This window comes from Schistocerca piceifrons, chromosome 7, assembly GCF_021461385.2.
Source record: "Schistocerca piceifrons isolate TAMUIC-IGC-003096 chromosome 7, iqSchPice1.1, whole genome shotgun sequence".
NCBI classification, from domain to species: Eukaryota; Metazoa; Arthropoda; class Insecta; order Orthoptera; family Acrididae; genus Schistocerca; species Schistocerca piceifrons.
Genome location: NC_060144.1, coordinates 448,083,991 through 448,111,131, shown reverse-complemented (window position 1 = coordinate 448,111,131; position 27,141 = coordinate 448,083,991). Strand labels below are relative to the sequence as shown.

The 27,141-nt window shown below is 40.8% G+C and overlaps 1 protein-coding gene across 1 annotated transcript in view; it reads left to right on the top strand.

The window, feature by feature from the left end:
• The window catches only part of LOC124709004 (O-acyltransferase like protein-like), a 192,130-nt gene that overhangs the window by 120,806 nt on the left and 44,183 nt on the right, over window positions 1–27,141 (top strand). Inside the window, exon 12 of the mRNA XM_047240637.1 lies at window positions 7,929–8,122. Coding sequence (XP_047096593.1) covers window positions 7,929–8,122 — 194 coding nt within the window. The remainder of the gene's footprint in view (window positions 1–7,928; window positions 8,123–27,141) is intronic.

Genomic DNA, 27,141 nt, shown 5'->3' with positions numbered 1-27,141 from the left:
ATCAACATTGATTGCACCCGTACCATATTTCTATGCACCGGGAATTGCATGGCGATGACTTTGAATGTCGTGTACAGTTCTGCCACTGGGCACAAGAGAAATTACGGGACAATGACAGATTTTTTGCATGTGTTCTATTTAGCGACGAAGCGTCATTCACTAACAGCGGTAACGTAAACCAGCATAATATGCACTATTGGGCAACAGAAAATCCACGATGGCTGCGACAAGTGGAACATTAGCGACCTTGGTGGGTTAACGTATGGTGTGACATTAGGGGAGGAAAGATAATTGGCCCCCATTTTATCGATGGCAATATAAATGGTGCAATGTATGCTGATTTCCTACGTAATGTTCTACCAATGTTACTACAAGATGTTTCACTGCATGACAGAATGGCAATGTACTTCCAAAATGTTGGATGTCTGGCACATAGCTCGCATGCAGTTGAAGCGGTATTGAATAGCATATTTCATGACAGGTGGATTGGTCGTCGAAGCATCATACCATGGCCCGCACTTTCACCAGATCTGACATCCCCAGATTTCTTTCTGTGGGGAAAGTTGAAGGATATTTGCTATCATGATCCACTGACAACACCTGACAACATGCATCAGCGCATTGTCAATGCATGTGCGAACATTACGGAAGGCGAACTACTCGCTATTGAGAGGAATGTTGTTACACCTATTGCCAAATGCATTGAGGTTGACGGACATCATTTTGAGCATTTATTGCATTAATGAGGTATTTACAGGTAATCGCATTGTTGACATCATGCGTTCTCAGAAATGATAAGTTCACAAAGGTACATGTAACACATTGGAACAACCGAAATAAAATGTTCAAACGTACCTACGTTCTGTATTTTAATTTAAGAAAACCTACCTGTTACCAGCTGTTCATCTAAAATTGTGAGCTATATGTTTGTGACTATTACAGTGTCATCTATGACAAAGAGAAAAAAGTGGTCCAACTAAAACATTCATATTTCTATACATACTACATGAATATGCAATTAAAATGGGGGTTCCTATTTTAAAAAATGCAGTTGATATCCATTTTACCTATGGGAGCGCCATCTAGCAGGCCAACCATAGCGCCATCTGGTTTCCTCCTTCAAGCTAGACAAGTTTTGTTCTTTGTAGTTTTTACGTTTGATGCTTATTTCATGAGATATTTGACCCAGTCACGATCAATGGGCCACCCTCTATAGCCTTGGTGATGGAAGTGTTAAGAGCAGGAGTCTTTTGAAGGGTTGCATATTGAGTCTGCCGTAGGTTAGTGGTTTGTGTAAATGATGACGGATTTTCCCTATACATCATCTTTAAGTCATTTTTAAACCAGTGGACTACCTCATATGCCACCAATAATTGATGTCCCATTTGTCTGTTTCTCGTTCTTCATTTGGCAATGAAAATATGGACAAGAATTTTCCTCTAATCACAAATTAATTTTCTTAATTACTCTGGTTACTTTGAAGGAAATTCACTTTGGAATTCAGAGCAGATGAGGAATTTTGTAGCCTATTGTGATGTAAGCACCACAAAGTGGAACTTTCTTGCTTTGCTGTGTCACTGTATGCAGCACAATGATAGGCCTATGCTATTAAGGTAAGATGTATTTCATGTTTGCCCTACTTTATATGTCATAGATACAGTCAGCTCTTTGTCTCCACTCAGCAACTGTGAGGCTGGTTGGCAGCAGCTCCTACTTCTTCTTGCTTGTCTATCTTCCATTTCAGCTCACTGTGTGAGGAACAATTTATATCCTCCATTATTTGTTTAATATTATCAAGTCTGGGTCTTTGTCTGTAATTTCTACCTTCTACTGCCCCCTCAATTTTTCTGTTCAGTAGACCATCACATCAAACTACACGGCTTATCAGCTGAGCCCTTCTAGTTTTTAGATGTTTCATGAAGCATCTTACCTCCCTTGCTCAAATGAAAACTTCCTCCTTTATGATCATTTCTCTCCAGCTGATTTTCATCATTTTTCTGTAGCACAGTGTTTCAAACTCAATGAACCTCTTCTCCTCTCTCACTTGTATTGTCAAAGCTTTAATGCTGTATGTTGCAATGCTCTTCAAAAAGATTTTCAACATTTGTTTCCTCATGTCAAGGCTTATATTCTTTGTAGTGAATATGTTTTTCTTCTTATTACAAGCATTCTTAGCCTGGGCAATTCTGTATACTACCTCCTTGTAGCTTCTTCCATCACTTGTGATCTTACTTCCCAGGTAATTAATCCCATTCACTCCTCGGTCATTTCATTTTTCAACATTACCAGTGTCTTGCTTTCATTGTTTCTGTGGCAGCCTAGAGCTTTTGTTTTATGTGTGCTTATTGTCATATGGAATTCCTCCTCCATTATTCTATCCAGTATGTTCAGGATTCTTTTGCAGGGCTACTTCACTTTCTGTAATTAGTGCTACATCATTGGCAGATCTCAGCATGCCTACTTTATCTTCATGAATTGTTACTCCTATGTTCGCTTCCTCTCTCACCCTCTTGATTGCCTTCTGTGTGAACAGATTAAATTAGTGTAGGGATAGGGAGTAACCACACCATACCCTCTTTTGAATGCTAGCTTATCTTCTTTATTAGCACGGTGAACTGCTCTGATTTCACATATGTAGGTGTTATATATAAGTCTTCTGTCTCTAAAGCTGATTCCTGATTGTTGGAAAGTACTAAATAATACAGTGTAGTTGACATTGTCAAATGCTTTCTCCAGATCTACAAATGCTATGAATGTACTGTTGTTCTCCTTCAACTGTTTCTCTTTCACTTTCATCAGTACCAATATTACCACACACACACACACACACACACACACACACACACATACACACACCCACACACACACCCACACCCACACACACACACACCCACACACACACACACACACACACACACAAGAACACACACACACACACAAGATTGGATTTTAACATGTGTGTGATGTGTGTAATGGATCAGTCTGATGCAGCTGTCTGAGTTTCTGTTCCTATGTGTGTTTGTTTCAAACATAATAGAGGGTGTATCAAAAAGAATCATTGGCATGTCTATATTTCTGAAACTAATAAACACATACAATGAATTATGTTTTTTGATGAACAGGAAAATCAAAAAGCTTTTTCTATACGTTTTCATGGGTGTTCAATATTCCCCCATTGAGACGCATGGCACATTTCAGTGTGGTATTCAAATTGTTCCCACACTGCAGCGAGCATGTCTTGAGTTACAGCTTCCACAGCCGCTGTTATGCGATGTCTCAGTTCATTCATTGTTGTTGGTAATGGAGGCACATAAACAGTCTTTTATAAACCCCAGCAAGAAATAATCACATACAGTCAGGTCCAGTGACCTTGGAGGCCAGTAATGTAAGGCTGATCCATTGTTCAGTAACCCTTTGATTTAAAAGTTCCCACACTTCCAGATGCTAGTGTGGCAGTGCCCCCATCCTATTGATAAATGCAGTTGTTTGAATAAGTCTCCAACTGTGGGAAAAGAAAGTTCTCAAGCATATTGAAATTTGTGCTTCCTGTAACAATGTTCTTGGCAAAGAAAAATGGACCATACACATTTTTCTGTGAAACTGCACAAAACACATGTTGTACAACTTCATGTGGTTGTTCCGTACCCCATATTCTCACATTATGGCAGTTCACCTTTCCATTTAAATGGAATGTTGCCTTGTCACTAAACACAAAGCGTGGAAGAAAACTGTCATCTTCCATCTTGCCGAGGATGAAATTACATAAATCCACACATTGTTGTTTGTCACCTTCATGAAGAGCTTGCAATAGCTGAATTTTGTTTGATTTCATGTGTAAATGTCGATGCAATACATGCCAGATGGACATTGGCTGAGCTGTAGAGCTGCAGGGCAGATTTCTGTGGACTCCTTGTGGAACAATGGCAATGCATTCAACGACTGTGTCAGACACTTGGGGACAGCCTGGCGATTTGCCTTTACACAAACAACCTGTTTCTCAGAGTTGTTCATGCCATTGTCTAATGCTCTTTGCTGTAGAAGTATCCACACCATACTTAGTATGAAAGTCATGTTGAAAAGTTATTACTGACTGCACTGCACAAAATGTAAGACACAAAACACATTCATTTGTCCCAACACAACTTTTACTAGAACTGAAGAGGGTGCACACTGCTGCTACCTAGCAGGAACCATGTAAAACTCGAGGGTTCGCTCTTTCCAAGAGTATATTGTTCATGCACATATCTCAAATAACATAATATTTACGATTTTTAAAAATCAAATGATTCTTTTTGATACACCCTTTGTATTGTGTAGCTAAAAAGTACATTATGCTAATAAGTAAATTAGGTGAATAAATAACTGAACCGAAATATGTTGTTGTTGTTGTGGTCTTCAGTCCTGAGACTGGTTTGATGCAGCTCTCCATGCTACTCTATCCTGTGCAAGCTTTTTCATCTCCCAGTACCTACTGCAACCTACATCCTTCTGAATCTGCTTAGTGTATTCATCTCTTGGTCTCCCTCTACGATTTTTACCCTCCACGCTGCCCTCCAATACTAAATTGGTGATCCCTTGATGCCTCAGAACATGTCCTACCAACCGATCCCTTCTTCTGGTCAAGTTGTGCCACAAACTTCTCTTCTCCCCAACCCTATTCAATACTTCCTCATTAGTTATGTGATCTACCCATCTAATCTTCTGCATTCTTCTGTAGCACCACATTTCGAAAGCTTCTATTCTCTTCTTGTCCAAACTATTTATCGTCCATGTTTCACTTCCATACATGGCTACACTCCATACGAATACTTTCAGAAATGACTTCCTGACACTAAAATCAATACTGGATGTTAACAAATTTCTCTTCTTCAGAAACGCTTTCCTTGCCATTGCCAGCCTACATTTTATATCCTCTCTACTTCGACCATCATCAGTTATTTTGCTCCCCAAATAGCAAAACTCCTTTACTACTTTAAGTACCTCATTTCCTAATCTAATTCCCTCAGCATCACCCGACTTAATTATACTACATTCCATTATCCTTGTTTTGCTTTTGTTGATGTTCATCTTATATCCTCCTTTCAAGACACTGTCCATTCCATTCAACTGCTCTTCCAAGTCCTTTGCTGTCTCTGACAGAATTACAATGTCATCGGCGAACCTCAAAGTTTTTATTTCTTCTCCATGAATTTTAATACCTACTCTGAATTTTTCTTTTGTTTCCTTTACTGCTTGCTCAATATACAGATTGAACAACATCGGGGAGAGGCTACAACCCTGTCTTACTCCCTTCCCAACCACTGCTTCCCTTTCATGTCCCTCGACTCTTATAACTGCTATCTGGTTTCTGTACAAATTGTAAATAGCCTTTTGCTCCCTGTATTTTACCCCTGCTACCTTTAGAATTTGAAAGAGAGTATTCTAGTCAACATTGTCAAAAGCTTTCTCTAAGTCTACAAATGCTAGAAACATAGGTTTGCCTTTCCTTAATCTTTCTTCTAAGATAAGTCGTAAGGTCAGTATTGCCTCACGTGTTCCAGTGTTTCTACGGAATCCAAACTGATCTTCCCCAAGGTTGGCTTCTACTAGTTTTTCCATTTGTCTGTAAAGAATTCGTGTTAGTATTTTGCAGCTGTGACTTATTAAGCTGATAGTTCGGTAATTTTCACCTCTGTCAACACCTGCTTTCTTTGGGATTGGAATTATTATATTCTTCTTGAAGTCTGAGGGTATTTCCCCTGTTTCATACATCTTGCTCACCAGATGGTAGAGTTTTGTCAGGACTGGCTCTCCCACGGCCGTCAGTAGTTCCAATGGAATATTGTCTACTCCGGGGGCCTTGTTTCAACTCAGGTCTTTCAGTGCTCTGTCAAACTCTTCACGCAGTATCGTATCTCCCATTTCATCTTCATCTACATCCTCTTCCATTTCCATAATATTGTCCTCAAGGACATCGCCCTTGTATAGACCCTCTATATACTCCTTCCACCTTTCTGCTTTCCCTTCTTTGCTTAGAACTGGGTTTCCATCTGAGCTCTTGATATTCATACAAGTCGTTCTCTTATCTCCAAAGGTCTCTTTAATTTTCCTGTAGGCGGTATCTATCTTACCCCTAGTGAGATAGGCCTCTACATCCTTACATTTGTCCTCTAGCCATCCCTGCTTAGCCATTTTGCACTTCCTGTCGATCTCATTTTTGAGACGTTTGTATTCCTTTTTGCCTGTTTCACTTACTGCATTTTTATATTTTCTCCTTTCATCAATTAAATTCAATATTTCTTCTGTTACCCAAGGATTTCTACTAGCCCTCGTCTTTTTACCTACTTGATCCTCTGCTGCCTTCACTACTTCATCCCTCAAAGCTACCCATTCTTCTTCTACTGTATTTATTTCCCCCATTCCTGTCAATTGCCCCCTTATGCTCTCCCTGAATCTCTGTACAACCTCTGGTTCTTTTAGTTTATCCAGGTCCCATCTCCTTAAATTCCCACCTTTTTGCAGTTTCTTCAGTTTTAATCTACGGGTCATAACCAATAGATTGTGGTCAGAGTCCACATCTGCCCCTGGAAATGTCTTACAATTTAAAACCTGGTTCCTAAATCTCTGTCTTACCATTATATAATCTACCTGATACCTTTTAGTATCTCCAGGGTTCTTCCATGTATACAATCTTCTTTCATGATTCTTAAACCAAGTGTTAGTTATGATTATGTTGTGCTCTGTGCAAAATTCTACCAGGCGGCTTCCTCTTTCATTTCTGTCCCCCAATCCATATTCACCTACTATGTTCCCTTCTCTCCCTTTTCCTACACTCGAATTCCAGTCACCCATGACTTTTAAATTTTCGTCTCCCTTCACAATCTGAATAATTTCTTTTATTTCATCATACATTTCTTCAATTTCTTCGTCATCTGCAGAGCTAGTTGGCATATAAACTTGTACTACTGTAGTAGGTGTGGGCTTCATATCTATCTTGGCCACAATAATGAGTTCACTATGCTGTTTGTAGTAGCTTACCTGCATTCCTATTTTCCTATTCATTATTAAACCTACTCCTGCATTACCCCTATTTGATTTTGTGTTTATAACCCTGTAGTCACCTGACCAGAAGTCTTGTTCCTCCTGCCACCGAACTTCACTAATTACCACTATATCTAACTTCAACCTATCCATTTCCCTTTTTAAATTTTCTAACCTACCTGCCCGATTAAGGGATCTGACATTCCACGCTCCGATCTGTAGAACGCCAGTTTTCTTTCTCCTGATAACGACATCCTCTTGAGTAGTCCCCGCCCGGAGATCCGAATGGGGGACTATTTTACCTCCATAATATTTTACCCAAGAGGACGCCATCATCATGTAATCATACAGTAAAGCTGCATGCCCTCGGGAAAAATTACGGCTGTAGTTTCCCCTTGCTTTCAGCCGTTCGCAGTACCAGCACAGCAAGGCCGTTTTGGTTATTGTTACAAGGCCAGATCAGTCAATCATCCAGACTGTTGCCCTTGCAACTACTGAAAAGGCTGCTGCCCCTCTTCAGGAACCACATGTTTGTCTGGCCTCTCAACAGATACCCCTCCGTTGTGGTGGCACCTACGGTACGGCTATCTGTATCGCTGAGGCACGCAAGCCTCCCCACCAACGGCAAGGTCCATGGTTCATGGGGGGGGGGAAACGAAATATATAAGCAATACATAATCCTTATTTTAGAAACCATGACAACAGTAGGAAGACTTATCATAGAATGTCTAAAAAAAAACAGAAACAAACATTGAAAATTCTAATTGTGAAGTTGTAATGCTGCTGTTTCACTGTATATGTACAGTTATTACAAAATGCAATAGTTAATAAACATTAAGTTTAATATAACAGTTTAATGTTACTGGCTCTTACTGTGTCTGAAAAATGGTTTTGTCTATTTTTTTCAGTGTATGTTACAATCATGGTATTTGTCTGCTGACATGCAACTATTTGTTTGTGCACTCATTATACTGATACCACTGTACTACTGGCACAAAATTGGTGAACTGCTGCTGGGACTGGTTATTTTTGTGTCAGTAGCACTGCCATTTGCTACTGTTCTCATCCGACGGCTTCCTGGTCTCTACCAGCCCACCCAGCCGTGAGTAGCATGTGAGGGTCCTTTCAAACTTCATCATTAGATCTCCGTTGGTTTACAAAATTATTTTCACTGCAAATATTTTCTTAATTTAAATTTGTCTGTATTTAAATTTAATGTATTGTACTGCTGACTCTTGAAATTGCAGTACCAGAAACTAAACTTTATTTGAAAACAAAAACAAATGTGAAATGACAAATTTTCAATTTCTTTAAAAAGAAATTCTCATTATCATCAGTGTTAGGAGGCTTAATCTCTTCTTCATGTTACGATTTTCTTTTTTATTCAACTCTATCATCAGCTTCTTCCTCCAGTTGTCAATATTTTCTGTTGATCTTAGTCATCAATCAGCTGGCGTCTTCTTCCATCCACTCCCTATTGCCTTCAATCCATCTTACCTTCTGTAAGAGAAGGAAAGTTGCTATTCACCATATAGCGGAGATGCTGAGTCATGATATGCACACAAAAAGATTCACACAATTATAGCTTTCGGCCATTAAGGCCTTTGTCAGCAGTAGACACACATACACATACGCACACACACAATCACGCAAATGCAACTTACACACACGTATGCAGTCTCAGAGAACTGAAACCACACTGTGAACAGCAGCACGAGTGCATGATGGGAATGGTAACTGGGTGGGGGTAAGGAGGAGGCTGGGGCAGGGAGGGGGAGGGATAGTATGGTGGGAGTGGCAGACAGTGAAGTGTTGCAGTTCAGACAGAGGGTAGGAGAGAAGGTGCAGAGGGGGGAGGGGGGGGGGGGGTAAGTAGCAGAAAGCAGAGAAATAAAAAGAAATGAAAAGACTGAAAATACTGGGTGTGGCGGTGAAATGACGGCTGTGTAGTGCTGGAATGGGAACAGGGAGGGGGCTGGATGGTTGAGAACAGTGACTGATGAAGATTGAGGCCAGGAGGGTTACGGGAACATAGGATGTATTGCAGGGAAAGCTCCCACCTGCACAATTCAGAAAAGCTGGTGTTGGTGGGAAGGATCCATATGGCACAGGCTGTGAAGCAGTTATTGAGATGAGGGATATCGTGTTTGGCATGTTCAGCAACAGGGTGGTCCACTTGTTTTTTGGCCACAGTTCGTTGTTGGCCGTTCATGCGGACAGTCAACTTGTTGGCTGTCATGCCTACATAGAATGCAGCACAGTGGTTGCAGCTTAGCTTGTAAATCACATGACTGGTTTCACAGGTAGCCCTGCCTTTGATGATAGCTGATGTTGGTGACCGGACTGGAGTAGGTGGTGGTAGGAGGATGTATGGGACAGGTCTTGAATCTAGGTCTATTACAGGGGTATGAGCCGTGGGCTAAGGGACTGGGAGCAGGGGTTGTGTAAGGGTGGATGAGTATATTGTGTAGGTTCGGTGGAGGGCAGAATACCATGGTAGGAGGGGTGGGAAGGATAGCGGGCGGGACATTTCTCATTTCAGGGCATGACGAGAGGTAATAAAATTACACTCTCAGTCAAATTTACATTCCTAGCTTTTGGAACTTTGTTCCTTAATCAGGGAGGAGAGAGGGGAAAAAAGTGAGGAAGGGAAAGTGGATTCAGTTGCTCACAACCCAGGTTAAGAAGCAACAGGGAAAGGTAGACAGGGATGGTAGCAAGGATGGAGGCATGGTTGTCAGAGGGAAGCCAAAGATATTCTACTGTTAAGTACTGTGCCAGCTTCAAACCAAAGAGGATGCATACAGAAGTAAAGAGGTATATAGTGTAAAGATAAATACAACTATGTAGGATGAAAAGATGTGTGAATGGTTAAAGAAGAGAGGGAAAAAGGAGAAGACTGAAGAGTAAATGGGAGTGAGGTTGGTTAACGTAGGTTCAGTCCAGGGGGATGGCAGGATGAAAGGATGTGTTGGAGTGCAAGTTCCCATCTCTGCAGTTTGGAGGGACTGTTGTTGGGTGGGAGAAGCCAAATGGCATGTACGTTGTAGCAGGTTCCTAGGTCCCTAGAATTATGCTGGATGGCATGCTCTGCTACTGAGTATTGGATATCTCCTATGCGGACAGTTCGTCTTTGCCCGTTCATGCGCTCAGCCAGTTTAGTTGTCGTCATACCAATGTAAAAGGCTGTGCAGTGCAGGCATGTCAGCTGATAAATGACATGTGTTGTTTCACATGTGGCCCTGCCTTGAATTGTGCATGTTTTACCAGTAGCGGGGCTGGAGTAGTTGGTTGTGGGGGGATGAATGGGGCAGGTTTTGCAGCAGGGTCGGTTACAGGGGTAGGAACCGCTGGGTAGAGAAGGTGGTCTTGGAATATTGTAGGGTTTGACAAGGGTGTTACGGAGGTTAGGGGGGTGACGAAAGGCAACTCTGGGTGGTGTGGGGAGAATATTGTCAAGGGATGATCTCATTTCAGGGCTTGACTTGAGAAAGCCATATCCCTGGCAGAGTAATTTGTTGATGTATTTGAGGCCAGGATAATATTGGGTGACAAGGGGGATGCTTCTGTGTGGTCTGGGGGTAGGAAAATTGTTGTTGGACAGGGAGGAATGTATTGCTCGGGAGATCTGTTTGTGGACAAGGTCTGCAGGATAGTTGCGGGAGAGGAAAGCACTGGTCAGATTATTGGTGTAATTGTTGAGGGATTCGTACTGGAGCAGATACGTTTGCCATGAATACCTAGGCTGTAGGGAAGGGAGCGTTTGATGTGGAATGGATGGCAGCTATCAAAGTGAAGGTACTGTTGTTTGTTTGTGGGTTTGATGTGGACAGAGGTGTGGATGTGAGCTTCAACAAGATGAAGGTCAACATCAAGGAAGGTGGCTTGGGTTTTGGAAAAGGACCAGGTGAAATTCAGGTTCGAAAAGGAGTTGAGGTTATGGAGGAAATTAAGGAGTGTTTCTTCACCATGAGTCCAGACCACAAAGATGTCATCTGTAAACCTATACCAGGCCAGGGGAAGCAGCTGTTGGGTCTTCAGGAAAGCTCCCTCCATGCGGGCCATGAAGAGGTTGGCATAGGACAGAGCCATCCTGGTTCCCATGGCCATTCCCCTGATTTGTTTGTAGGTCTGGCCTTCAAAAGTGAAGTAATTATGGGTGAGGATGAAGTTGGTAAGTGTGATAAGGAACGAGGTTTTTGGAAGATCTTCGGGTGGGCGTTGGGAGAGGTAGTGCTCAAGGGCAGAGAGACCATGGGTATGTGGGATGTTTGTGTAAAGGGATGTAGCATCTATGGTGACAAGAAAGGTTTCAGGTGGGAGAGGAGTGGGAATGGATTTGAGGCATTCTAGGAAGTGGTTTGTGTCTTTGATGTAGGATGGGAGTCTGCGGGTGATAGGTTGGAGGTGTTGGTCTACCAGAGCTGAGATACGTTCTGTTGGGGCTTTGAAGCCTGCCACAATGGGACGGCCAGGATGGTTCTCTTTGTGGATTTTGGGTAATAGGTAAAAGGTAGGGGTACGTGGCTCAGGTGGAGTGAGTAGGTCTATGGAAGCCATTGTGAGGCCTTGTGAGGGACCTTGAATTTTTAGGATTTTGTGCAGCTCAGTTTGGATGGAGGGAATGGTATTCTGGGTAACAGCTTTGCAGGTTGAGGTGTCGGAGAGTTGATGCAGTCCTTCTGCCACATACTCCACATGGTCAAGTACCACAGTTGTGGAGCCTTTATCCGCCGGGAGGATGACAATAGAGCGGTCTGTTTTCAGCTCCTTAATGGCACGGGATTCAGCTGGGGTGATCTTGGGGGTTGTCGGGATGTTCTTCAAGAAGGACTGGGAGGCAACACTGGATGTGAGGAATTCCTGAAATGTCTGCAAGGGGTGGTTTGCTAGCGCTGTGGATAGTTTTTTCAGCACCTGCAACCAACTACTCCAGCCCCACTACTGGTAAAACGTACACAATTCAAGGCAGGGCCACATGTGAAACAACACATGTCATTTATCAGCTGACATGCCTGCACTGCACAGCCTTTTACATCGGTATGATGACAACTAAACTGGCTGAGTGCATGAATGGGCACAGACGAACTGTCTGCCTAGGAGATGTCCAATACCCAGTAGCAGAGCATGCCATCCAGCATAATTCTAGGGACTTAGGAACCTGCTACAACGTACGTGCCTTTTGGCTTCTCCCACCCAACAGCAGTCCCTCCAAACTGCAGAGATGGGAACTTGCACTCCAACACATCCTTTCATCCTGCCATCCCCCTGGACTGAACCTACGTTAACCAACCTCACTCCCATTTACTCTTCAGCCTTCTCCTTTTTCCCTCTCCTCTTTAGCCATTCACACATCTTTTCATCCTACATAGTTGTGTTTATCTTTACACTATATACCTCTTTACTTCTGTATGCATCCTCTTTGGTTTGAAGCTGGCACAGTACTTAACAGTAGAATATCTTTGGCTTCCCTCTGACAACCATGCCTCCATCCTTGCTACCATCCCTGTCTACCTTTCCCTGTTGCTTCATAACCTGGGTTGTGAGCAACTGAATCCACTTTCCCTTCTTCCTTTTTTTCCCCTCTCTCCTCCCCAATGAAGGAACAAAGTTCCGAAAGCTAGGAATGTAAATTTTCTGTTTTGTTTTGTGTATCTATCGGCTGTACTGAGCTGAGGTAAGTACTGGCCAGCCCCTCTATCCCTTTGTTAGTATTTGTTTCACATCTTTATATGAGATTTTTCTTTAATCATTTAAAAACTTGTATTTGGCAGTTAAAAACAAAACAAAATGTCTTATAGTTACAAGAAATAGGGATCAGTGAGCACACACTAATAAAAACTCCATGTGTAATTCCTAGGCATGCAGATGGATAGCATATTGAGCTAGCACTACCATGTGAATAAGTTAACCACCATGGTCAGTTATATCTGCTTTACACTTAAATATTTCTCTTGTGGTGCTGACCTACAGATGCAATAGCTAGCATATTTTACATATTTTCACTCCGTGGCCTCAATGTTAATTAATTAATTAATTTACATTTTATTTGCATGAAGCCAGAACAGTGATGGCTTTTGCAAACCTCAAACACAACTGTATGACAAAAATTATATTTACAAAATATGTTACGTACCATAATAGCTGAATCTTGAATATATTTTACACATTTATTATTTTATGACTGATACACTACTCTCATATAACAAGTGGTATCTTAGAATTGATTGAATGAATACACTATAAACATTTCCCCAGAGCTTTTAATTTACTGTTAAAATCAGTCCACTGACGTGTTCTTGAATATTTTGGTCATTTTTAAAACCAAATCAAACCATTAATATAAGGGCTCTTATCTGTCATTTTTAATTTTGTTCCTCTCTAAAAATGGTTGTGTTTTGTGCCAGTGTTGTGGGACACTACAGCTGAGATGAGAAAAGTATTTATTCAATGTTCTTATATTCAGTGATTGATTCATTCATTGTATTCCACAGACCCCCATCAGAAAGAACTATCTTCAAGAATGAGTCAAAGTTTGTATTAACAAAAGAGAATCAATAACTGTACACTGAATTAAATATAAACTGTCACTACATTTGTAATACTATTTGTATTAACCAGGCCAATTTAACCAGTCAAATTAGAGGGAAAATCATTACACTAAAGAAAGCTGTTGCTTCCTCAATTACCTTCCAGTGGTGAAATTCCAAGTTCTGCCAACATACAGATAAAAAAGTAAAGAAAATTATAGTATCTGTGACAACTGATAATGCTATCCTGAAGTAGGTTGGGAAGGAATGGGCAGGTCTCTCAGATCCCAAGTAAAAAAGAATCTACTTGTTATGAGAATGGGGGGAGATGCAGGTGAAGTTGCAGATATCAGAGAAAGTAGTTCATAAGTAAAATAAAGAATTATACAGATTTCAAGGTAAGAAAGGAGTGTAGGAGTATGTATCACTTAGAAATGAAATTGATAGAAGGTGTGAATAAACTAAAGTGAACTGGCTACAGGAAAGAGATGTGAAAAAATATAAACAGAAATGGTCATCACAAGGACAAATTCAGATGTATAAAAGCCAAACTAGCTTCCATTGAATTTGAAAGCAGATGTCATTATTAGACTGCCAAAGAAATTGCACTGTTAAATGCAGAGGAAAGATCAAATAAATGAAAAGAGTGTCTCTATGAGGGGTAGGAATTCTGTTAATGTGATAGAAGATAAAAAGGATGTTGATTTGAAGGATGGGAATCAATTATTAGTCTGACCTAATGAAATTTTGCCGTAACACTAGGGAAAATTGATAAATAAAATTCTGTCAGAATTACTAATATCATTGGGGGAAGTTGCACAAAATAATTATTAGATGACGATAAGTTAGGCCATAGAGAATGTAAAGGTGCTTGAAAGACAGCCCTTAAATTATGCTTGGCAGTGGTAGCAAGACTTGAGGAAAATTAAGATTCTTTCATAGGATTTGTTGACTTGTTCATTTTTATTCATCTTACTTTCCACTGCCCATCTATATGATGGAATAGGCTTCATATCTTAAATATAATTATGTTAATACATAGTTAATGGTACACTTAATTACACATATAATTGCATACATTTAGAATAAGCCCCCAACATTATAAATTAATTTAAGAAGTTTAAAATATTGCACATTTTCTCCATGGTGTTGTCAGACCGATAATTTTGAAAATGTCAGATGCGTTAGTAATATTTAGAATTGCACTTTGTATGTATATTACACATAAAACATTTTATGCAACTTATATCTGCTTTAACAATACCAGAGAAGGAAAGTTGCTACTCACCGTATAGCGGAGATGCTGAGATGCGATAGGCACAACAAAAAGGTTCACACAATTGCACTCAGCATCTCTGCTATATGGTGAGTAGCAGCTTTCCTTCTCTGGTATTGTTACATTCCATCCTGGATTTTCTATTATATCTGCTTTACATATTTATTACATTCAGTTCATTTCATTCTATTTCAAACTGATTCATAACAGAAGCAATATCTTATAACAATAAGCTTTCCATTTACAATTATTTTGTTGAAATCATTTCCCTTGCATGTTCTTAACATGTTTGACAACTTATTAAAGCAAATAACACCATTGAGAAATGGGCTTTGATCTGTCATCCTTAATTCTGTTCATTGTCAGAAGTATAACTCATGGCACACAAGAATACTCGGCCTGTATTCGTGCAGTATTTGAGCATAAGAGTACTTAGTGATTTCCAATAAGTTTTACGTGTAATTTCAGATCTTTTCTAACCTTTTCTCACTTACATGCTTAATATACATTAACTCACCTGTAAAGTAATCAGACATTTGAAGCTGTTTTAAACATGGGAATTTGATTCTACACAGAGTTAGGGATTGATTGGTTACACACTGTATGATCAAAAGTACCCTGACAATCTGATGTAATGTAGAGTTGACCTCTAGATGTCACAAGATGTAGACATGCCAGTAAAAAATAAGATGTCATTGTCAGTAGGGAAGCAGTTATAGCAGAATGAGTTGGTCGAAGATCTCAGTGACTTTGAAGATTTAAAACACATTACATCAAGCTAATTGAAGTGACTGCATCAACATAGCAGGGGACTTTAATGCCAGAATTGCTAATGGATAATTAGGTGATCTAATAGGAACTGGTGGAGGAGCTATACTAAAAAGAAATTGTGTTATTTTGTAGCTCCTAATAGACTGAAAATTAACAATTCCTATTGCAAGCATAAACAGTTACAGGGAGTGGCATGTAAAATAAGAGGTAAGACAAACATTGTATACTATATTGTGGAAAGGAAAGTTGCCACTCAGCAAATAGAGATGCTGAGTCGCAGATAGGCACAACAAGAAGACTATCACAAATAGAGCTTTCGGCCTGTAAAAGGCATTTGTCAAAAATAGATGACACACACACACACACACACACACACACACACACACACACACACACACTCACACATGACTGCAGTCTCAGGCAACTGTAACCACACTGCGAGCAATAGCACCAGTGCATGATGGGAGTGGCAATGGGATAGGGGTAAGGAAGAAGCTGGGGCAGAGAGGGGGAGGGATAGGAGGGTAGGGGTGGTGGACAGTGCAGTGCTAGTGGGGTGCATGTAGGGACGAGGTGGAAAGAGGGTAGGGCAGATGGGAGGTTAGATGGAGGGCAGGGGAAAGGTGGGGAGTGAGGGGGGGGGGGGGGTGGGCAGTGGAAGAAGAGAGAAGTAAAAAGACTGGGTGTGATGGTGGAATGAGGGCTGTATAGTGCTGGAATGGGAACAGGGAGGCTGGATTGGTGAGAACAATGACTAATGAAGGTTGAGGCCAGGAGGATTATGGGAACGTAGAATATATTGCAGGGAAAGTTCCCACCTGCGTGATTCAGAAAAGCTGGTATTGGTGGGAAGGATCCATATGGCACAGGCTGTGAAGCAGTCATTGAAATGAAGAATGTCATATTTGGCAGCGTGTTCAGCAACCGGGTTGTCCACATGTTTCTTGGCCACAGCTTGTCGGTGGCCATGCATGTGGACAGACAGCTTGTTGGTTGTAATGCCCACATAGAATGCAGCACAGTGATCACAGCTTAACGTGTAGATCATATGACTGGTTTCACAGGTAACCCTGCCTTTGATGGGATAGATGATGTTAGTGACCGGACTGGAGGAGGTGGTGGTGGGAGGATGTATGGGACAGGTCTTGCATCTAGGTCTGTTACAGGGATATGATCCATGAGGTAAGGGGTTGGGAGCAGAGGTTGTGTGGGGATGAAAGAGTACATTGTGTAGGTTCAGTGGACCACAGAATACCACTGTGGGAGGGGTGGGAAGGATGGTGGGCAGGACATTTCTCATTTCGGGGCACAATGAGAAGTAGTAGAAACTTTGGCAGAGAATGTAATTCAGTTGCTCCAGTCCTGGGTGGTACTGAATTATGAGGGGAATGCTCCTCTGTGGCTGGATGGTGGGACTTTGGGAGTTGGTGGAAGACTGGAAAGATAAGACACAGTAGATTTGTTTTTGTACACATTGTAATCATCCTCCCAACCTTATAGGACATAAAGATGCAATAGGTAAAGAAGTGGTTTTGTTTAACTAAAGGTTATATAACTAGCAAATGTCAGAATATTGGTACTTTTTTATGGGAGAGCAATTTGATGTGCACAGGGATTCCAAAATACACAAGAATGTTTGGAGAAAGTACAGCCTTCAAATTTGAGTAATCAACAAACTAGCTTGTTATTTAGTGCAATTGGAAGAAAAAAAATCTACTCACCAAGCAGCAGCAGGGGAGCAGGAGAACACTATACATATGGATGTCAGACAAATACCACAGTGGCAGATCCCTTGTTTGTGGGGTAGATAATGATGGAGCCATCAGCTTTTGGGGGAAGAAGAGCCTGGAGTTCTGCAGAGGACAGGTTAGAGTCATGTTGTAGGTACCTGATGAATGGTTGTGAAGTAGTACGGGATGTGAGGAATTCTCAGAAAGCTTGTAAGAGATTATATTTAGGTAGCTGTGGTGGATCAAGTTGGAATTGTGGTTGAAACTATACAAGACTTGGTTCAATGTCAGGTTTCCTGTTGGAATGGTTTTGGGATTGGGTTTATAAGTGATATTTCCAGTTGGCATTACATGTGAAGAAAAGTAGGTCATTCACCAAAGCAGCATGAATAAATGCAGGTTTAGGACTGAATCTGAGACCCTTGGCTAATATAAATAATTCAGGATGAGGGAGTGCTTTAAGTGAGATGTTGAGAACAGCACTGTTGTGACTGGTTCTTGTGATCATGAATTATCATGATCTGGGAGACAATAGTGAAGGCTGGAGTGTGTTAAGGAGGTTGGGCAAGCTCAGTTTGTAAGAGGTGGATGGTGGTTAATGGTGTGGCTGTTTAAGGAGCTGCATAGGAACAGGAAGGGGAGCACTATTGCTGAAATAGTTTAGGAGGAGGTGAGGTAGCTTTTTGAGGTGAAGTTTGTATGGTTTGTATGTTGTTGCAGTTTGAAATTAGGTTGGCAGATGATACCATCAACATGAGGGGCAGATAACTGCAGTATTTTGTAGAAGGAGAGAAGTCTGGTGGAGTGTAAATTGGTAGATGAGGCATATAAGCTACAAATTATTCAAATAAATTCAAGAGATTGCTGTATTTGCAACTATAAAAGAGGCAGGTGTAGAGTAAGATTACATCCAGAAACTGGACATTCAGTGTTAGGCCTTCGGGAGTAACTCACAGGGACAAGCAGGTTTCAAGAAACAGAATGTAGGACCTTAGTTTTGATAGTGCAAAGGATGTTTTTGAAAGGAATAGATGTAATATGAGAAGGGATTCATCATGGCAAGAAAAGAGGTTTTGGAATGTTAGAGATGATGTGAGCAACAGAAAAGAAAATCAAAGGGTGGAAAAACATAGAACAAGGGAAGAAAAGCAAGGTAAAAGATCAGAAAAATCAGAAAAATTTGTATGAAAATCATGAGACTAGACAAGTCTGAGCTTTTGCCTGATGAGTAGACTTTTTACCTTGTCAATTACATTATATTTTCAAAAATAGATTATTTTTGTTATTTAAATGAATGTATACATTTCCATGAACAGAAAAATGAAGGTTACAAAACTATGGTACTGAATTTGGAAAAAATTACATTTTAAGATAAGAACATTTTGGTACAAAAAAATTTTAAATACCTGTACAGATAAATTTTGACGTTTTAAGTTTCTGAAAAGGTAAAATGTGCACCTTATAAATGCATGCCCAGATATCAGGCGTGGAATCTATGTAAGTCGCCGCACCCATCTCGCCTTGGGGGCAGAGCATCACTGATACCCTGGTTGTGGTGTGAACAATCGCGATGTGGAGATGGCATCCATGTCCATGGAGAACTGGGAGGTGAATGTGGTGAGCAACTCCCCATTGCTGGAGACCTTAGAATATGAGCAAAATTGGACAGTGTGAGGAGCACCCTGACCTCCCATTGGAACATGAGACAACAGGACCGGTGACGGAGAGTCCAAGCCTGGATCCCTGGTGATATCCTACAGTGGTGTGGAAGGTGGAGTCAGCTCTGTCACAGGCTGAGGCTGTGCAGGAGACATTGAACCAACGAGTGGCATGTCCACGATCTAGAGGGCACTGGAGCTAGTGCGGAAAGCTGCAAAGTTGTTGGTCCATCAGACAGAAGTGCCATTGCAGGTGAAAGAGAAGGCTGGAACATTAGTGAATAGATGGCTCCCAGCGACCAGGGCACTGGCAGAGATGGTTGTAAGGCCGGGATAGGGGGTGGGTGCCCACCTGGACTCTGAACTGATTTCAATGGTGCTGGACATCCCAGTCTCCAGTCGAGAGGGAGTAGATGTGGCAACCATTCTGACATACAATGACTGCCATAACCAGTGGGGATGCCTACCAAAACCATGGAACCAGACTGCTATGCCCAGTGGAAAACTTGGTACAATGAGTGAGATCCCAGACTGAGGAGGTGGAGCAGCATCCTCAGCTGCACCCATGGAGAAGCTGAGCAGGGCTACAGGAATCAATAGGAGTCATCTAGTAGGCCATCAGAAAAAACTGGTGGTGAAGTTCAGCAGATATTTTTCATTTAGGTCTCAAAGGTGTGAACCATGTGCTAGGCTTCCCCATTAGATTGGGGGTAAAAGGGAGGGGAGCAAATATGGCAAATGCCTAGCCACACGCAGAAATCACGAAACGAGTAACTGGGAAACCTTCCTCAGAAAAAAAAAAAAAAAAAAAAAAAAAGAGAGCCTGCGTAGTTAAGTCAATGGTGGCCAAGAAGCAACAGACCATGTACAGAAAATACAAAAATGCATCAATGACAAGCAGCCAAAACACATTTAGAAATGGACCCACAAAATCCTCATGGATGCTTTCCCAGGGCTGCGTTGTTGGAGGCCAGGGGGAAAACGAAGCCTTGGGAGTTGCCTGTTGGCTAGTACATGGGGGACATGCAGCAACCAAATGCTCCAGCTTCTGTTCAATGCCAGGACAGTACATATGTCTGCAAGCCAAGGCTCTGGTGCAGGAAACGCTGCAGTGACTGTCGTGTAACAACTGTAAGATCTCCTGCTGCAAACTCCTGGGAATAACCACCATGGGAGCTGTTTCACCTGTGGAGAGGGGGTGAACCCTGTCTAAGACTGAGAGACAATAACACAAGACAAAGTAGACACAAAGTGGATTGGAAGCGCTGCCTGGGTGATGAGAAAACCAATCCTGCTGGAGGAGGCAGGTTACCCTCTTGAGGGTGGGGTCAGACGCTATTGCTGTAGCAACTCGGGTACTAGTGATCAGATACCCATATACTGTTTGATAGGAAGAGATATCCAAATGAAAATAAATGAGCTCCAAAGTTGGAGTCCAGGCCAGAATAAAGGATCTGTGTGGGCATGGCACACACTGGAGTGAAAATGAATGTCATAGTTGTGTGTGAAGAGGAACAAGGCCCACTGCTGCAGTCTGTGGGCTGCCTTGCTGAGGATCTGGGTGGGCAGATTAAATAAAGAAACTAATGGCTTGTGGTCTGTAATGATTTGAAATTTGGTGCAATGTAGGAAAACATGAATTTTGTTGACCATAGACACAGTTGCCAGAGCCTCCATCTTGATCCAAGAATAGTGGAGATATGCTGGACTGAGAGGTTTGGATGTGAACATCAGTGGATGCTCCGAGCCATCTGCATTCCAGTGGGTGGAGGCTGGCCCACACTGTACTGTGAGCTGTCCATAGCCAAATCCAGTGGTTTGTCAGGATTAAAAGATGACAGATATGATGCTGACCTGAGGCATTCCATCAGTGTGGTAAAGGCCTGGATGCATGCTGGAGACTAGACAAAGGAGGATGTAGAGGGGGCATGCCACTGGAATGAATTCGTGGTAATAGGCAATTTTACCCTGGAAAGCCTACAGTACTTGTGATGATGAGGGATGCGGAAGGCCCATAATGGCCATGACGAGACTCTCCATGGGTCAAATGCCCTGCCGGGGTTTGTGTGGCCCAGATACTCAAGAGATTTTTGAAAAAAATTGGACATCTACAGATTGCAATGCAAATCCATGGTATGGAGTTTTCAAAAAAGGGTCTAGAGACTGTGCAGGTGGTTGCTTCTAGTACATCCAGGTTGTTGAAACAGTGTGGCATAGTGGACATGATCCATTTCAGTTAGCACTGGAAGAGTTCACTTGGCATGCCAAACATCAACTGTTGGTATTGACACAGACCTAAAGGCTCATTAAGAACTGTGATATACTTGGAGACCTAATCCAGGAATAACTAGTGATATGCTTCAGAAAGATCAAGTTTGAAGGAGAAGAATTGATACCCTGCTAAGTGTATGAACAGTTCATAATAGTTCATAAGGTCATGGCAGTGGGTGTGTGTTCACCACAGACTGTGAATTCATGGTGACTTTAAAATTGCCACAAAGTTGCAATTTACTAGAGGGTTCTTTCAGGATGACTAGGGGTGTGGCCCATTCAGTAGAGGAAATAGGAACTGCAACCCCAGGAGAGCCAAGCCAGTCCAGCTCTGCCTTGACTTGAGAGCCTAGAGCTATAGGTATCTACCTAGCATAAAAAATCTAGAACAAGCTGACTTCCTCAATGTTATGTGTGCTTGAAAGTGTGTGGCTAGGCCTTCTGCCAATGTATCCTGAAATTCTGAGCACAGAGATATCAATGACTGATAGAGGACTTTAGGAGATACCAACTATGTGGAGTCCATGACTGAAAACCAGAGGCCTGAAAGGCATCAACCTGAAAAGTTTTGCTAAACTGGCATCACAGACAACAATAAAGATAGTTGGCAGAGTCACTGATGTATAGGTAACTTCAGCCTTGCCCTGGCCAAGCAAAGGGATTTGCCACTTTCCATATTCATAGGGGCACCTGTTTACTGCAACAGTTGTGGAGGGCAAAGGTCTGTATATGTTTGGGCATTAAGCAGGGAAACTGCCATGCTGGTATCTATCTGCAGACACAGCTGACACAACCCAACTAAAACCTCATAAAAAGCTTGTTGGAATCCTGATCAGGAACTGGCCAAGATGATGACACTTCTTGGATATCCATATCCATGTTCTCTGATGCTGCTTTCTGTACTGTTGTGTGGCATATTACTGCCATATGGCTTTTTTTCAACATTTACAACAGACAGCCAGACATACTGATCTGTCATGTTGGGAGTAACAAGATGCACATGCTGACAACAGGGAGCAGTGGCTGGAACACTGTCTATGCACGTTACAGAATCCACAGGATTGTCTAGCTTACACTGGTGCTATGCCTTCCTTGCTGGAGGCAGTGGAAGCAGCCAGGTCACCCTATACTGCTATGATGTCACGCCATGCTTCCAGCTGCTGACCAGTGACATGGGAGACCTCATACTTGTAGGCAATTGACATAACCTCTTCAAGGAATAGTATCTCTGATTGGAGGGACCATTGACAGACTTCCTTATCAGGGACAGAGTGGATGATAATGTTGTGAACCATGACATCTGCATACCATCCTTTTGATTTGGCCATGACAAAATGGAACTTGTGACTAATGCCATGGGGGTCATGGCCCAGGCAGGATGAAACTGATGGGGCTGCTCCTTACATTGGGAGAATTTAACCTTAGCTACCACAGCATTTGTGCAGTGGCAATAACGGGAAGATAACAACAAACATAAATTGTCAAACAACAATGAGGAAGGTTACTGCGAAGGGGCCAACTGCCGCACCTATGATATGAGGTGAGAGAAATCCGTGAAAAAGGCAGTGCATGACATACCTCTGTATCCATAATGTGGAAGATGTGGAAATGTTGCTGTAGGCAGTCTTCCACTGCCTTGTCAAACTATGGGAATGATGGAGAAAACAGAGCTAGAGACAAAGATTCAGGGAGCAGCACCAGCAAAGCATTTTATATGACTCTGATGAGACCTTCCATTGTTGCACCAATGTTTGAAGCAGAGACCTCATGTCACAACAAGATGCAAAAAGCAACCACACAATGAAAAATATGAAATACTATCCTACTTGTCAAGAATGTATTCTAACCACAAGAACACAAGGACAATAACAGACATAACATGTTACTATGACTAGAAATAACTTGTACAAAAAGACACTTGTCATGGAGTGGCTACACTACTAGCCCTATAATCCTCTCATAATGTCAACACATAACTGAGGGCATGGAAGACAGGTTGCACGAACACTCAGGATTGGCAGCTTCTGGTGGTTCTAGTGTTTGCATCTTACAGTTGCGCACCAGGATCTCATGTCTGTTATCTATGCTGCTCAGTACATATATACTGTTACACTTTGCATTGCTCTCATTATGTTGTTTTATGTTTTGTAGATGCTTGAAAATGGCATAATGCCAAAACTGAAATCATTAATTAAAACACAAAAAGTTGAAAGCAAGATGACAACATAAAATCCTTTAAAATTGTTTATTGTACTGAATACTAGAAAATTAAATATACAAATATGAATTTATAGTTGTGTAAGATCATTTATCACACAATTATTCTATTAATGTTTCAGACCTGAGTATTTTATATAAAAATGGACTGTAATAGTTTATTAATGCCATCATAGTGGTCATCAAGTGTTCACTTGCTGCTTTGATAAACAGCTAGGAACATATGTAACTGATAATTAACAGTTACAGTGCTCCACATGTTTCTGATATTCATGCATTAGACACATCAAACATGTCTTGTGTCATTTTATTTATTAGTTAATTTTTTTTGCATGGAGTCATTAGAGAAATGACTGTTGCAAACATCATATGTATAGCATATATATAGTAGTGTGGTTTCAGTTGTCTGAGACTGCAGTCATGTGTGCAAATGAGTGTGTGTGTGTGTGTGTGTGTGTGTGTGTGTGTGTGCATCATCTATTGTTGATGAGGGCCAATGGCTGAAATCTTTAATTGTGAGAGTCTTTTTGTTGTGCATATCTGTGATTCAGCATCTCAGGTGGCCAAAATAAAACCGACCCCAAAGGTAGTCTTAAGTATTTTGTGACAATGTAATGCAAATGGCAAAGAAAATATATGCTATTATGCATCAGAAATTCTGACTAGCATACTCAATAGCCATTACATAGCATTAATATTGAAGTTAAGTACACAATTTTGTCGCTTATTTTATTTTGGTCATCCTGTCACTGTTAACCTGCAGGTTGTGTTAAGGAACAGAATATTTGTAGTTTTGCTAGTGTGGACATTATGTCCACAATGCAGTTTTTTAAATGAAAAATTTGGCATTGATTACACCAATGTAGAATGATGATTAATTAGCCAACAAAAAATGCATAACTTCACATGTCACACTACAGATGAGTATGTGGACACACTTGCCTGTCCAATTGTGCTATTCAAGAGCTGACCTAATGAAAGTATACAAGGCAAATCATTGATAATCTATGATTCAGTACAAATGACTGACAGATTTCCAGCATGGGTAAGAGTCATGAAGGGGAAAAGTTACCTAGTTTGTTAGTTAGGGTTAGATAGTTACATGTTCCATGGATGATTTTGCACACTAGATCACAATGATGTGGAATGTGTCATTTTACACTCACACTGCAAATTAATTTGTACATATGATTGCGTCCTGAACAGTTCTAAGTTTATTTCTTCCTTATAAATGGAAGAAAAGATATACAGATGTGAGTTAGTAATTCCTACCCACAACCTTTTACGCATTACAATATAGAGATTCTTCTATGAAATAGAAGGATTTGTCAGGGAGAAACTTTCTCAGCTCGTTATCAGACTTTACGTGCTGCCTGTCAGACATTTATATCAAGGGGTACGTGAACAAAAATTTTTGTTGCAGCATTTTGCACCCCCTTTTTTGCTAAAGACAACCTTAATCTGGAGTAATGAATGTCACTTTTCTCTCTGGTATTGTAATTATGTACCTAATTGTTCCTTTTGAACTGTAGTGGATTATTTACAACAGACTTCATGAGGGAAGTTCCAAGATGTGTTGTTTCCAATTTAGATTCTCATCAGTCTGGACCCCTAAGAATTTTGAAATTTCCACACTATTCATTATTTCCTCACCATGTGTTACACTTATCATTGGTGTAGAACCTCTAGATGTGAAAACCAAATATGTTGTGTCTTTTTAAAATTGAGGGTGGGTCCATTCACCGAAAACCTGTCAATGATACTTTTAAGAACTTCATTTACGATTTCTTCTGTTTTTTTGTTGCAGCATTTTGCACCCCCTTTTTTGCTAAAGACAACCTTAATCTGGAGTAATGAATGTCACTTTTCTCTCTGGTATTGTAATTATGTACCTAATTGTTCCTTTTGAACTGTAGTGGATTATTTACAACAGACTTCATGAGGGAAGTTCCAAGATGTGTTGTTTCCAATTTAGATTCTCATCAGTCTGGACCCCTAAGAATTTTGAAATTTCCACACTATTCATTATTTCCTCACCATGTGTTACACTTATCATTGGTGTAGAACCTCTAGATGTGAAAACCAAATATGTTGTGTCTTTTTAAAATTGAGGGTGGGTCCATTCACTGAAAACCAGTCAATGATACTTTTAAGAACTTCATTTATGATTTTTTCTGTTTCTGTGTGCACACTTGAATTGATTACAATACTAATGTCATCTGCAAAAAGAACTAATTCTGCTTGTTGTATACTAGAAAGAAGATCATTTACATGTATGAAGAACAATAGTGGACCTAAGATTGAATCTTGGGGAATGCTTTATGTGATTTCTCCCGAGTCGGAACTATGTTTCTGGACTAAATTGCTTGAATTACAGAGTACAACTTTCTGCATTCTTTTTGTTAGATATGGTATGATCCATTGCTTGGCTATACCAGTAATCTATTAAAACATCAATTTAGCTGGAAGAATACCATGATTCATACAGTCAAATGCCTTAGAGAGGTCACAGAAAATACCAACTGATGCTATTTTATTATTTAATCCTTGTAAAACCTAGTGAGCGAATATATAAATGGTATTCTCAGTAGAGCAACTTTTCTGAAACCCAATCTGTGATTTGCTAAAGATGCTGTTGTTGCTAAGGTGAGATACTATTCTAGAATACATCATCATCTCAAAAATTTTGGAGAATGATGTCAGCAATGAAACAGGTAAGTAATCATTGACATGTCTGTTAGTGGCTGACAAAAGTATGATAAGCATTCAGTTGTTGGGGTAGATTATTTTGGCAGACATAGAAAGGGTGGGAACAGTGAGCTTATTAATTTCATTTCAGAGCATGAATTATGGCCTTCAGAAACTTACATGGCAGTTGATTAATTGATTAAAACACAATACGTCATTTTATAATTATTGGATTCCATTTCTCATGCATCAGCTCATTTTGTGTTATCGTGCAATAAGGGTGAGAGTCTCACTGATATGATAATGAAATTTCAATCAGCAACCTTCTCTTCCGAATGTGTAAATATTTTGTTGACACCCACCTACATAGGGAGAAATGATCATCATAATAAAATAAAAGAAATCAGAATGGAAAGATTTAGGTGTTCCTTTTCCCCACACACCATTCGAGAGTGGAATGGTAGAGAATTAGTATGAAAATGGTTCAATGAACCCTCTGCCAGTGTGAATTGTAGAGTAACCATGTAGGTGTAGTAGATGTAGAATCAGATTAGTATCATTCAGCTTGGCTTAAGCCAAATTTACTGAATGTATTTATTTGCACACAAGATCATGTGGATACATTGGGAAAGCAAAATCACTTCATGGAGTTTTGAGATATGTAACAAGAGATATTCAGTGGAAGAGTCCACATCAGAACTGACCCACCTCTTATAAAGGCCAAGAAAATAAGTTTGTGAACAACTGATGCTGAATAGCTGATGGCTACCAGAATAATGATGAATCAGTTCATTGAAGGCAGCATTGCAAATAGTAGAGTGAAAATGACCACCAAATAAAAAAAAAACATCAACATAATGAATTGTTGCATTGGCTCAGAAAAAAGGCCATATAAATCATGCAGGGAAAGAGTTTTGTTATTTTGGAAAACTGAGAGATTGAGGTGCACCTTAACAACTCTGTTAATTGAATCAAACAAT